Raw genomic sequence first — 14,032 nt, forward strand, 5'->3', positions numbered from 1 at the left:
GGAAAGCAAAAATGGGTATGTTTGAAGGAATAGTGGTTCCAACAATGTTGTATGGTTGCGAGGCGTGGACTATGGATAGAGTTGTGCGCAGGAGGATGGATGTGCTGGAAATGAGATGTTTGAGGACGTGTGGTGTGAGGTGGTTTGATCGAGTAAGTAACGTAAGGGTAAGAGAGATGTGTGGAAATAAAAAGAGCGTGGTTGAGAGAGCAGAAGAGGGTGTTTTGAAATGGTTTGGTCACATGGAGAGAATGAGTGAGGAAAGATTGACCAAGAGGATATATGTGTTGGAGGTGGAGGGAACGAGGAGAAGAGGGAGACCAAATTGGAGGTGGAAAGATGGAGTGAAAAAGATTTTGTGTGATCGGGGCCTGAACATGCAGGAGGGTGAAAAAAATAAGAAAAAAATAATCCTTAAAGAATATGGCTCTGTGCTAGCCCCTCCTTTTGGCAAAATCACAGGAGCAATAAACAGAAGTAGCAAGAAGGGAAATCAGCCTACAGCATTAGTTTGAGCCATTAGGTACAGGCAGTAGGTAAGAAACAATAGGTAGTAGGCTGGAACATTACGAAGATACGTTTGGCGGATGTAGCTAGTAGGAACATGAGTTGGAGCCTCTGGACACAGTGTCAGTGCTGCTCTGTACCAGTGGCCTGTTAAGCTTAATGCACTTAAGGCTTTTAAGTGGCATTCAAATTCACCAGCTATGGAGACTCTTTTGCCGTGGCCAACCCCGTGACAGAGTTCCCATAGAGAACAGGCACCAGAGATATAGATAGAGAGATGGATGGACAGATCACTAAGGTGGAAAAAGAGGGAAATTCCTTCATTGAATAGAAGATTATGTTAGTGGGAGGCAAAAAAAGATGCATGTCTGAAGAGCCTTTACCAAATGGGTCAAGATGACTAGTAGCATGCCAGGGGTTCAAATTTGGAACCATTAATCTTCTTGACATTAATGATTTGCCTGAAGGTATGGAATTCTTCCTGAATATGTTTGCAGATGATGCAAAGGTTATGAGGGATAAGAAAAGTGAAGAGGATTGCATCAGCTTACATGGGGACTTGCATCAGCTTACATGGGGACCTAAACAGACTCCAAAATTGGTCTGAAACATGTTTGATGAAATTCAAACCTAGCTAATGGAAAGTAGTGATGATGGAACAAAGCAAAATATATCCTCAATAAGGATATTACCTAGCTTGAAATAAGCTTAAAAAATCTGTATGTGAGAGAGAACTGGGAGTAGACATTTTTAACCTGTTACAAGAGTATCATATTATGAGAAGAAAGCTATATAGCTATCCATGTACATCTCTGGTGCCCATTCTAATTGGAACTCCCTCAAAGGGTGGACACAGCAACAAAGTCTCCATAACTAAAGAACTCCAGTGCTGCTTCTTAGCCTTCACTGCCTCAATCTTAACAGGCCACTGACAGAGCACAAGTCTAGCACAATGTTTGCAGAGGCTCCTACCTAATATTCCTGATGACTACATCTATCTAATGCTCCTACCTACTACTTCTACCTAATGTTCCTACCTAAATCTTCCTACCTGCTACTTCTATCTACGGAGACAAAATGTCTGCTGGCAAATATCAGAAGTTTTCAAGTACATATATGGAAATTAAAAATTTAACACATTATTCACTTCCTACACACTGCCAAAATTAGAATATGCTTCTAAGGTTTGAGCCACTGCATCTGAAGGAGAGCAAGGAACTCAAAGAAAAGGTCCAAAAGAAGGCAACAAAGATAGTTACAGACTTAAGATAGCAAAGCTACAAGTTACGGCTGGAGGCTTTAAAATTACCCACCTTGGAAGAGAAAAGACTGAGGGGTGACCTGATCACAACCTTAAAAGTTTTAAAAGGGGATCAACGTGTACAATGAGAACAATGGAAGTAAGGGGAGTGGGGGAGGAATGGGATGTATTTAGGGAATCAGTGATGGATTGCGCAAAAGATGCTTGTTGCATGAGAAGAGTGGGAGGTGGGTTGATTAGAAAGGGTAGTGAGTGGTGGGATGAAGAAGTAAGAGTATTAGTGAAAGAGAAGAGGGAGATATTTGGACGATTTTTGCAGGGAAAAAATGCAATTGAGTGGGAGATGTATAAAAGAAAGAGACAGGAGGTCAAGAGAAAGGTGCAAGAGGTGAAAAAAGGGCAAATGAGAGTTGGGGTGAGAGAGTATCATTAAATTTTAGGGAGAATAAAAAGATGTTCTGGAAGGAGGTAAATAAAGTGCGTAAGACAAGGGAGCAAATGGGAACTTCAGTGAAGGGCGCAAATGGGGAGGTGATAACAAGTAGTGGTGATGTGAGAAGGAGATGGAGTGAGTATTTTGAAGGTTTGTTGAATGTGTTTGATGATAGAGTGGCAGATATAGGGTGTTTTGGTCGAGGTGGTGTGCAAAATGAGAGGGTTAGGGAAAATGATTTGGTAAACAGAGAAGAGGTAGTAAAAGCTTTGCGGAAGATGAAAGCCGGCAAGGCAGCAGGTTTGGATGGTATTGCAGTGGAATTTATTAAAAAAGGAGGTGACGGTATTGTTGATTGGTTGGTAAGGTTATTTATTGTATGTATGACTCATGGTGAGGTGCCTGAGGATTGGCGGAATGCGTGCATAGTGCCATTGTACAAAGGCAAAGGGGATAAGAGTGAGTGCTCAAATTACAGAGGTATAAGTTTGTTGAGTATTCCTGGTAAATTATATGGGAGGGTATTGATTGAGAGGGTGAAGGCATGTACAGAGCATCAGATTGGGGAAGAGCAGTGTGGTTTCAGAAGTGGTAGAGGATGTGTGGATCAGGTGTTTGCTTTGAAGAATGTATGTGAGAAATACTTAGAAAAGCAAATGGATTTGTATGTAGCATTTATGGATCTGGAGAAGGCATATGATAGAGTTGATAGGGATGCTCTGTGGAAGGTATTAAGAATATATGGTGTGGGAGGCAAGTTGTTAGAAGCAGTGAAAAGTTTTTATCGAGGATGTAAGGCATGTGTATGTGTAGGAAGAGAGGAATGTGATTGGTTCTCAGTGAATGTAGGTTTGCGGCAGGGGTGTGTGATGTCTCCATGGTTGTTTAATTTGTTTATGGATGGGGTTGTTAGGGAGGTGAATGCAAGAGTTTTGGAAAGAGGGGCAAGTATGAAGTCTGTTGGGGATGAGAGACCTTGGGAAGTGAGTCAGTTCTTGTTCGCTGATGATACAGCGCTGGTGGCTGATTCATGTGAGAAACTGCAGAAGCTGGTGACTGAGTTTGGTAAAGTGTGTGAAAGAAGAAAGTTAAGAGTAAATGTGAATAAGAGCAAGGTTATTAGGTACAGTAGGGTTAAGGGTCAAGTCAATTGGGAGGTGAGTTTCAATGGAGAAAAACTGGAGGAAGTGAAGTGTTTTAGATATCTGGGAGTGGATCTGTCAGCGGATGGAACCATGGAAGCGGAAGTGGATCATAGGGTGGGGGAGGGGGCGAAAATTCTGGGGGCCTTGAAGAATGTGTGGAAGTCGAGAACATTATCTCGGAAAGCAAAAATGGGTATGTTTGAAGGAATAGTGGTTCCAACAATGTTGTATGGTTGCGAGGCGTGGGCTATGGATAGAGTTGTGCGCAGGAGGATGGATGTGCTGGAAATGAGGTGTTTGAGGACAATGTGTGGTGTGAGGTGGTTTGATCGAGTAAGTAACGTAAGGGTAAGAGAGATGTGTGGAAATAAAAAGAGCGTGGTTGAGAGAGCAGAAGAGGGTGTTTTGAAGTGGTCTGGGCACATGGAGAGAATGAGTGAGGAAAGATTGACCAAGAGGATATATGTGTCGGAGGTGGAGGGAACGAGGAGAAGAGGGAGACCAAATTGGAGGCGGAAAGATGGAGTGAAAAAGATTTTGTGTGATCGCGGCCTGAACATGCAGGAGGGTGAAAGGAGGGCAAGGAATAGAGTGAATTGGAGCGATGTGGTATACCGGGGTTGACGTGCTGTCAGTGGATTGAATCAAGGCATGTGAAGCGTCTGGGGTAAACCATGGAAAGCTGTGTAGGTATGTATATTTGCGTGTGTGGACATATGTATATACATGTGTATGGGGGGGGGGCATTTCTTTCGTCTGTTTCCTTGCGCTACCTCGCAAACGCGGGAGACAGCGACAAAGTATAATAATAATATATATATATATATATATATATATACATTAACCATTAACCCTGGGGATAGGGGATTAAGAATACTTCCCACGTATTCCCTGCGTGTCATAGAAGGCGACTAAAAGGGGAGGGAGCGGGAGGCTGGAAATCCTCCCCTCTCGTCTTTTTTTTTTAATTTTCCAAAAGAAGGAACAGAGGGGGGTCAGGTGAGGATATTTCACATAGGCCCAGTCCTCTGTTCTTAACGCTACCTCGCTAATGCGGGTTATGGCGAATAGTTTAAAGTAAAAAAAAAAAAAAAGATATATATATATATATATATATATATATATATATATATATATATATATATATATATATATATTTTTTTTTTTTTTTTTTTATACTTTGTCGCTGTCTCCCGCGTTTGCGAGGTAGCGCAAGGAAACAGACAAAAGAAATGGCCCAACCCACCCCCATACACATGTATATACATATGTCCACACACGCAAATATACATACCTACACAGCTTTCCATGGTTTACCCCACACGCTTCACATGCCCTGATTCAATCCACTGACAGCATGTCGACCCCGGTATACCACATCGATCCAATTCACTCTATTCCTTGCCCTCCTTTCACCCTCCTGCATGTTCAGGCCCCGATCACACAAAATCTTTTTCACTCCATCTTTCCACCTCCAATTTGGTCTCCCACTTCGCCTCGTTCCCTCCACCTCCGACAAATATATCCTCTTGGTCAATCTTCCCTCACTCATTCTCTCCATGTGGCCAAACCATTTCAAAACACCCTCTTCTGCTCTCTCAACCACACTCTTTTTATTTCCACACATCTCTCTTACCCTTACATTACTTACTCGATCAAACCACCTCACACCACATATTGTCCTAAAACATCTCATTTCCAGCACATCCACCCTCCTGCGCACAACTCTATCCATAGCCCACGCTATAGATATATATATATATATATATATATATATATTGGAAAGGATCACAATTTTGTGCCTGATCAAGATATTCCTATGAGTCCAAAGGGAAAATGAAACACAAAAAGTTCCCAAGTGCACTTTCGTGTAATAATCACATCATCGGGGAGACACAAGAGAGAAATATAATAGTCAATTGATATACATCAAAGAGACGAAGCTAGGACGCCATTCGGTAAACATGTTTACCAAATGGCGTCCTAGCCATATATATATATATATATGATAGAGTGGCAGATATAGGGTGTTTTGGTCGAGGTGGTGTGCAAAGTGAGAGGGTTAGGGAAAATGATTTGGTAAACAGAGAAGAGGTAGTAAAAGCTTTGCGGAAGATGAAAGCCGGCAAGGCAGCAGGTTTGGATGGTATTGCAGTGGAATTTATTAAAAAAGGGGGTGATTGTATTGTTGACTGGTTGGTAAGGTTATTTAATGTATGTATGACTCATGGTGAGGTGCCTGAGGATTGGCGGAATGCGTGCATAGTGCCATTGTACAAAGGCAAAGGGGATAAGAGTGAGTGCTCAAATTACAGAGGTATAAGTTTGTTGAGTATTCCTGGTGAATTATATGGGAGGGTATTGATTGAGAGGGTGAAGGCATGTACAGAGCATGAGATTGGGGAAGAGCAGTGTGGTTTCAGAAGTGGTAGAGGATGTGTGGATCAGGTGTTTGCTTTGAAGAATGTATGTGAGAAATACTTAGAAAAGCAAATGGATTTGTATGTAGCATTTATGGATCTGGAGAAGGCATATGATAGAGTTGATAGAGATGCTCTGTGGAAGGTATTAAGAATATATGGTGTGGGAGGCAAGTTGTTAGAAGCAGTGAAAAGTTCTTATCGAGGATGTAAGGCATGTGTACGTGTAGGAAGAGAGGAAAGTGATTGGTTCTCAGTGAATGTAGGTTTGCGGCAGGGGTGTGTGATGTCTCCATGGTTGTTTAATTTGTTTATGGATGGGGTTGTTAGGGAGGTGAATGCAAGAGTTTTGTAAAGAGGGGCAAGTATGAAGTCTGTTGGGGATGAGAGAGCTTGGGAAGTGAGTCAGTTGTTGTTCGCTGATGATACAGCGCTGGTGGCTGATTCATGTGAGAAACTGCAGAAGCTGGTGACTGAGTTTGGTAAAGTGTGTGGAAGAAGAAAGTTAAGAGTAAATGTGAATAAGAGCAAGGTTATTAGGTACAGTAGGGTTGAGGGTAAAGTCAATTGGGAGGTGAGTTTCAATGGAGAAAAACTGGAGGAAGTGAAGTGTTTTAGATATCTGGGAGTGGATCTGGCAGCGGATGGAACCATGGAAGCGGAAGTGGATCATAGGGTGGGGGAGGGGGCGAAAATTCTGGGGGCCTTGAAGAATGTGTGGAAGTCGAGAACATTATCTCGGAAAGCAAAAATGGGTATGTTTGAAGGAATAGTGGTTCCAACAATGTTGTATGGTTGAGAGGCATGGGCTATGGATAGAGTTGTGCACAGGAGGATGGATGTGCTGGAAATGAGATGTTTGAGGACAATGTGTGGTGTGAGGTGGTTTGATCGAGTGAGTAACATAAGGGTAAGAGAGATGTGTGGAAATAAAAAGAGCGTGGTTGAGAGAGCAGAAGAGGGTGTTTTGAAGTGGTTTGGGCACATTGAGAGGATGAGTGAGGAAAGATTGACCAAGAGGATATATGTGTCGGAGGTGGAGGGAACAAGGAGAAGAGGGAGACCAAATTGGAGGTGGAAAGATGGAGTGAAAAGGATTTTGTGTGATCGGGGCCTGAACATGCAGGAGGGTGAAAGGAGGGCAAGGAATAGAGTGAATTGGAGCGATGTGGTATACCGGGGTTGACGTGCTGTCAGTGGATTGAATCAAGGCATGTGAAGTGTCTGGGGTAAACCATGGAAAGCTGTGTAGGTATGTATATTTGCGTGTGTGGACGTATGTATATACATGTGTATGGGGGGGGTTGGGCCATTTCTTTCGTCTGTTTCCTTGCGCTACCTCGCAAACGCGGGAGACAGCGACAAAGTATAATAAAATAAAATATAAATAATATATATATATATATATATATATATATATATATATATATATATATATATATATATATATATATATATATATATATATATTTTTTTTTGTTTTTGCTTTGTCACTGTCTCCCGCATTTGCGAGGTAGCGCAAGGAAACAGACGAAAGAAATGGCCCAACCCACCCCCATGCACATGTATATACATACGTCCACACACGCAAATATACATACCTACACAGCTTTCCATGGTTTACCCCAGACGCTTCACATGCCTTGATTCAATCCACTGACAGCACGTCACCCCCGGTATAACACATCACTCCAATTCACTCTATTCCTTGCCCTCCTTTCACCCTCCTGCATGTTCAGGCCCCGATCACACAAAATCTTTTTCACTCCATCTTTCCACCTCCTATTTGGTCTCCCTCTTCTCCTTGTTCCCTCCACCTCCGACACATATATCCTCTTGGTCAATCTTTCCTCACTCATTCTCTCCATGTGCCCAAACCATTTCAAAACACCCTCTTCTGCTCTCTCAACCACGCTCTTTTTATTTCCACACATCTCTCTTACCCTTACGTTACTTACTCGATCAAACCACCTCACACCACACATTGTCCTCAAACATCTCATTTCCAGCACATCCATCCTCCTGCGCACAACTCTATCCATAGCCCACGCCTCGCAATCATACAACATTGTTGGAACCACTATTCCTTCAAACATACCCATTTTTGCTTTCCGAGATAATGTTCTCGACTTCCACACATTCTTCAAGGCCCCCAGAATTTTCGCCCCCTCCCCCACCCTATGATCCACTTCCGCTTCCATGGTTCCATCCGCTGCCAGATCCACTCCGAGATATCTAAAACACTTCACTTCCTCCAGTTTTTCTCCATTCAAACTCACCTCCCAATTGACTTGACCCTCAACCCTACTGTACCTAATAACCTTGCTCTTATTCACATTTACTCTTAACTTTCTTCTTTCACACACTTTACCAAACTCAGTCACCAGCTTCTGCGGTTTCTCACATGAATCAGCCACCAGCGCTGTATCATCAGCGAACAACAACTGACTCACTTCCCAAGCTCTCTCATCCACAACAGACTTCATACTTGCCCCTCTTTCCAAAACTCTTGCATTCACCTCCCTAACAACCCCATCCATAAACAAATTAAACAACCATGGAGACATCACACACCCCTGCCGCAAACTTACATTCACTGAGAACCAATCACTTTCCTCTCTTCCTACACGTACACATGCCTTACATCCTCGATAAAAACTTTTCACTGCTTCTAACAACTTGCCTCCCACACCATATATTCTTAATACCTTCCACAGAGCATCTCTATCAACTCTATCATATGCCTTCTCCAGATCCATAAATGCTACATACAAATCCATTTGCTTTTCTAAGTATTTCTCACATACATTCTTTAAAGCAAACACCTGATCCACACATCCTCTACCACTTCACATGTATTCGTCATTTCCTGCATTAGCAAGGAAGCATTAAGGACAGAGGACTGAACTTTAGAGGGAATATCCTCACTTGGCCCCCTTCTCTGTTCCTTCTTGTGGAAAATTAAAAACAAGAGGGGAGGATTTCCAGCCCCCAATCCCTCCCCTTTTAGTCATCTTCTACAACAAGCAGGGAATACGTGGGAAGCATTCTTTCTTCCCTATCCCCTATTTATATTTACCTATTTACTGTACTTAATTACTGTTTCCCGCATCAGTGAGGAAGTGCCAAGAAACAGACAAAAAATGGTTCTGGGAGCAATGAAGAATGTGTGCAAGGAGAGAACGATATCTCTGGGAGCAAAAATGGGTATGTTTGAAAGAATAGTAGTTCCAATAATGTTATATGGTTGCCAGGCATGGGCTATAGATAGGGTTGTATGGAGTAAGGTGGATGTGTTGGAAATTAAATGCTTGAGAACAATATGTGGTGTGAAATGGTTTAATCAAGTAAGTATTGTAAGGGTAAGTAAGATGTGTGGAAATGACAAGAGCATGGTTGAGAGAGCAGAAGAGGGTGAGTTGAAATGGTTTGGACATATGGAGAGAATTAGTTAAGAAAGATTGACAAAGAGGATATATGTGTCAGAGGTGGAGGGAACAAAGAGAAGCAGGAGATCAAATTAGAGGTGGAAGGATGGAGTGAAAAAGATTTTGAGTAATCAGGTCCTGAAACTACAAGAGGGTGAGAGGCGTGCAAGGAAATGATGTGGTATACCGTTGTCAAAGTGCTGTCAATGGACTGAACCAGGGTATGTGAATCGTTTGGGGTAAACCATGGAAAGGTCTGTGGAGCCTGGATGTGGATAGGGAGCTGTGGTTTCAGTGCATTACATGACAGCTAGAGACTAAGTGTGAACGAATGTGGCCTTTTTGTCTATATTCCTGGCGCTACCTCACTGAAGCAGGGATAGCGATGCTGTTTTCCTGCTAGGAGGGGTAGTGACAGGAATGGATGAAGGCAAGCAAGTACGAATATGTACATATATATGTATGTAATATCTGCATACATGTATGTATATGTTGATTTGTATTTTTTTTTTTTCTTTTGCTTTGTCGCTGTCTCCCGCGTTTGCGAGGTAGCGCAAGGAAACAGACGAAAGAAATGGCCCAACCCACCCCCATACACATGCCTTGATTCAATCCACTGACAGCACGTCAACCCCGGTATACCACATCGCTCCAATTCACTCTATTCTTTGCCCTCCTTTCACCCTCCTGCATGTTCAGGCCCCAATCACACAAAATCCTTTTCACTCCATCTTTCCACCTCCAATTTGGTCTCCCTCTTCTCCTCGTTCCCTCCACCTCCAACACATATATCCTCTTGGTCAATCTTTCCTCACTCATTCTCTCCATGTGACCAAACCATTTCAAAACACCCTCTTCTGCTCTCTCAACCACGCTCTTTTTATTTCCACACATCTCTCTTACCCTTACGTTACTTACTCGATCAAACCACCTCACACCACACATTGTCCTCAAACATCTCATTTCCAGCACATCCATCCTCCTGCGCACAACTCTATCCACAGTCCACGCCTCGCAACCATACAACATTTTTGGAACCACTATTCCTTCAAACATACCCATTTTTGCTTTCCGAGATAATGTTCTCGACTTCCACACATTCTTCAAGGCTCCCAGAATTTTCGCCCCCTCCCCCACCCTATGATTCACTTCCACTTCCATGGTTCCATTCGCTGCCAGATCCACTCCCAGATATCTAAAACACTTCACTTCCTCCAGTTTTTCTCCATTGAAACTCACCTCCCAATTGAATTGACCCTCAACCCTACTGTACCTAATAACCTTGCTCTTATTCACATTTACTCTTAACTTTCTTCTTTCACACACTTTACCAAACTCAGTCACCAGCTTCTGCAGTTTCTCACATGAATCAGCCACCAGTGCTGTATCATCAGCGAACAACAACTGACTCACTTCCCAAGCTCTCTCATCCCCAACAGACTTCATACTTGCCCCTCTTTCCAAAACTCTTGCATTTACCTCCCTAACAACCCCATCCATAAACAAATTAAACAACCATGGAGACATCACACACCCCTGCCGCAAACCTACATTCACCGAGAACCAATCACTTTCCTCTCTTCCTACACGTACACATGCCTTACATCCTCGATAAAAACTTTTCACTGCTTCTAACAACTTGCCTCCCACACCATATATTCTTAATACCTTCCACAGAGCATCTCTATCAACTCTGTCATATGCCTTCTCCAGATCCATAAATGCTACATACAAATCCATTTGCTTTTCTAAGTATTTCTCACATACATTCTTCAAAGCAAACACCTGATCCACACATCCTCTACCACTTCTGAAACTACACTGCTCTTCCCCAATCTGATGCTCTGTACATGCCTTCACCCTCTCAATCAATACCCTCCCATATAATTTGCCAGGAATACTCAACAAACTTATACCTCTGTAATTTGAGCACTCACTCTTATCCCCTTTGCCTTTGTACAATGGCACTATGCACGCATTCTGCCAATCCTCAGGCACCTCACCATGAGTCATACATACATTAAATAACCTTACCAACCAGTCAACAATACAGTCACCCCCTTTTTTAATAAATTCCACTGCAATACCATCCAAACCTGCTGCCTTGCCGGCTTTCATCTTCCGCAAAGCTTTTACTACCTCTTCTCTGTTTACCAACTCATTTTCCCTAACCCTCGCACTTTGCACACCACCTCGACCAAAACACCCTATATCTGCCACTCTGTCATCAAACACATTCAACAAACCTTCAAAATACTCACTCCATCTCCTTCTCACATCACCACTACTTGTTATCACCTCCCCATTGATTTGTATATGTATGTTTATATGTGTATGTGGACATTTATGTATATATATATATGTGTATATGAGTGGAAGGGCCATTCATTGTCTGTTTCCTGGTGCTACCTCACTGACATTGGAAACAGCAATTATGCATAATAACAAAATAAAATATAATTTTTATCCCTGAGGATGGGAGGAAGAATACTTCCCATACATTCCCTGCACGTCAAAGAATGCAGATAAAAGGGGCAAGAGAGAGGGGGGGTCTAGAAATCCTCCCCTCCACTTTTTACTTTTCCAAAAAAAGGAACATAGAAGGGGCCAAGTGAGGATTTTCCTTTTTAAGGTTCCATCCTCTGTTCTTGAGGCGAATATGTATGAAATGTATGAAAAAAATATAATTTCAACAGAAAAGTTTCAAACAGTTGGACATTAGGATTAACAGAAATTTTAAAGCAATGTATTGAAAACCAACCCAACGAGGGCATACTATATATTTACAATAGCTACAGATCAACAATGTAAAAAGACCCATTCTCATTCTCTCAAGCAGCAACTCACTGGGCAACTAAAGCCCTATGTACTTTACATCAAGAATAATCTAAAGTACTAAAGGCTTTTGACCATAATTGCAACAAAATTATTTTCAAGCACTGCATCAACTTGCTTCTGCCTAAAAGTCATAATGCCTACATACAACAGCAGTACATGTGCTGTTGTATGCTCTATCTAATTAATCAAGAACCAACAAAAAAAAGCTTAAAAACACCAGTGTTATGAGGAACCTGAAGATTAACAAGTTCTTCAAAGCAATATGCAAGAGCTGAAAAAAAACTGCGCTTATGAATCTACCTTCACGACAAATATGTTCAGCTTTGGAAAATGGTAATGTGCAAATTAATTAACAAAGATTACAACCTTAATGCACTAAAAAGAATAACACTCAAATAAATAAAATAAAAAAAAAAACGTACTTGAAAAATTGGGGCCGTGCTGCGCGGAGGATTCAGCAGTTGTTTGGCCAATTGGGAGTTGCCGTAGTTGCTGCCGCTACTTCCCATCTACAATACATGGCATCCAACTCAGTCTACAAGCAAGGCTACACTACCAAGTCGGGCTACACACGTTCAGTTGTGGAGTCATAAAAAAATTCCTAATACCAGCACCTTTCTTGATCAGATGCTTATTCTTTATTACAAATATCTTATTTGGTATATGATTTAAAGAAGGAAAATAAATCTTTGACTTCATTTATCCTGATTATCGAACACAATATAATTCCAAAATATTCAAGATAAACAAGAATGTACTTAAGCAAAGCATTTTACTTAACAAAAAAAATTAATGAATCACCCAGTTCACCAAGAACATGCAGCAATGAACTTCTGAATATGATATGTGTGGTAACTGATGCGCATTTTCATTTCCTTTTAGGATAGTAAAACTAATAACTTGAAGATGTAATCAAAATACTCCACTACTGAATTTGTCAAATTATAATAAAATGGAGGAGGTTTGGGGCTGGTGGTTTAATCACTGCATACAAGCTAATACTGGAAGCAAAATAAGATAGTTAAAAATAATTAGGCCTACACAAGATTTAATGAAATAGAAGGTAAATTGAAAAATAAGTTAATAATTATTTAATAGCTGGGTATAAAGCAGGCAATAGCTGTTATCACATGCTACACAATATATAATATAAATTAACAAAAAAATCAATGATATGCATATATATATATATATATATATATATATATATATATATATATATATATATATATATATATATATATATATATATATATAAATAATTCTAATTACCCAAGGATCAATTTCTATGAGTCTTGGTGTTACCCAGGACCTTTCTAAAGGCTCCTGCAGCCCAAGGCTGCACTACTTCCAGTAGCTGGGAAACAAAGACTTCTTCCAAGTGAGAAGTCCTTTGATGAGACTTTGTTCCTCATGATTTAGCCTCAATAAAGATGAATTTTCACTCATGGAATAACCTTAAGCAGGTAGAGTCCCATAAAACCCCATTATTTCATACCCCTCTGCTGATCACGTCATAAGTAATGTCACTGAATCTGTCTGAATTGCTAATACTAAGAATTTCAACTCTCCCTTGCAAGGGTTACGACCAGACATAGCAGACAGTGTTTGGCCTAAAAAGATTGATGTTGGACAGCGAGAACCAAGTGTCATGATTGGATATAAATAACTCTTAAGTACTGGCACCTAATGAATTAGGTGGATTGTCACCACAAAACGTCGTGCCACATGTATAAAAAAATCATACGTTACATAAAATTGTATGGACTCCTACTAAAGTGCTATTTCAGCATATATATATACATATTTCATTTATATTTATTATACTTTGTCACTGTCTCCCACATTAGCGAGGTATTGCAAGGAAACAGACGAAAGAATGGCCCAACCCACCCACATACACATGTATATACATAAAAGCACACACATGCACATATACATACCTATACATTTTAACGTAAACATATACATACACAGACATATACATATACACACATGCA

General features: G+C 41.1%; 1 protein-coding gene across 15 annotated transcripts in view; it reads right to left on the reverse strand.

Moving 5' to 3' along the window:
- Positions 1-14,032, reverse strand: part of LOC139762749 (trithorax group protein osa-like) — a 437,278-nt gene that overhangs the window by 76,349 nt on the left and 346,897 nt on the right. For 13 of the 15 annotated variants that reach the window (XM_071687843.1, XM_071687851.1, XM_071687853.1 and 10 more), the window contains one exon: positions 12,455-12,541. The exons of the other annotated variants lie outside the window; for them this stretch is intronic. In XM_071687843.1, coding sequence (XP_071543944.1) covers positions 12,455-12,541 — 87 coding nt within the window. The remainder of the gene's footprint in view (positions 1-12,454; positions 12,542-14,032) is intronic. 15 annotated transcript variants of the gene reach the window in all.

Source organism: Panulirus ornatus, chromosome 44 (assembly GCF_036320965.1).
Source record: "Panulirus ornatus isolate Po-2019 chromosome 44, ASM3632096v1, whole genome shotgun sequence".
Taxonomy (NCBI): domain Eukaryota; kingdom Metazoa; phylum Arthropoda; class Malacostraca; order Decapoda; family Palinuridae; genus Panulirus; species Panulirus ornatus.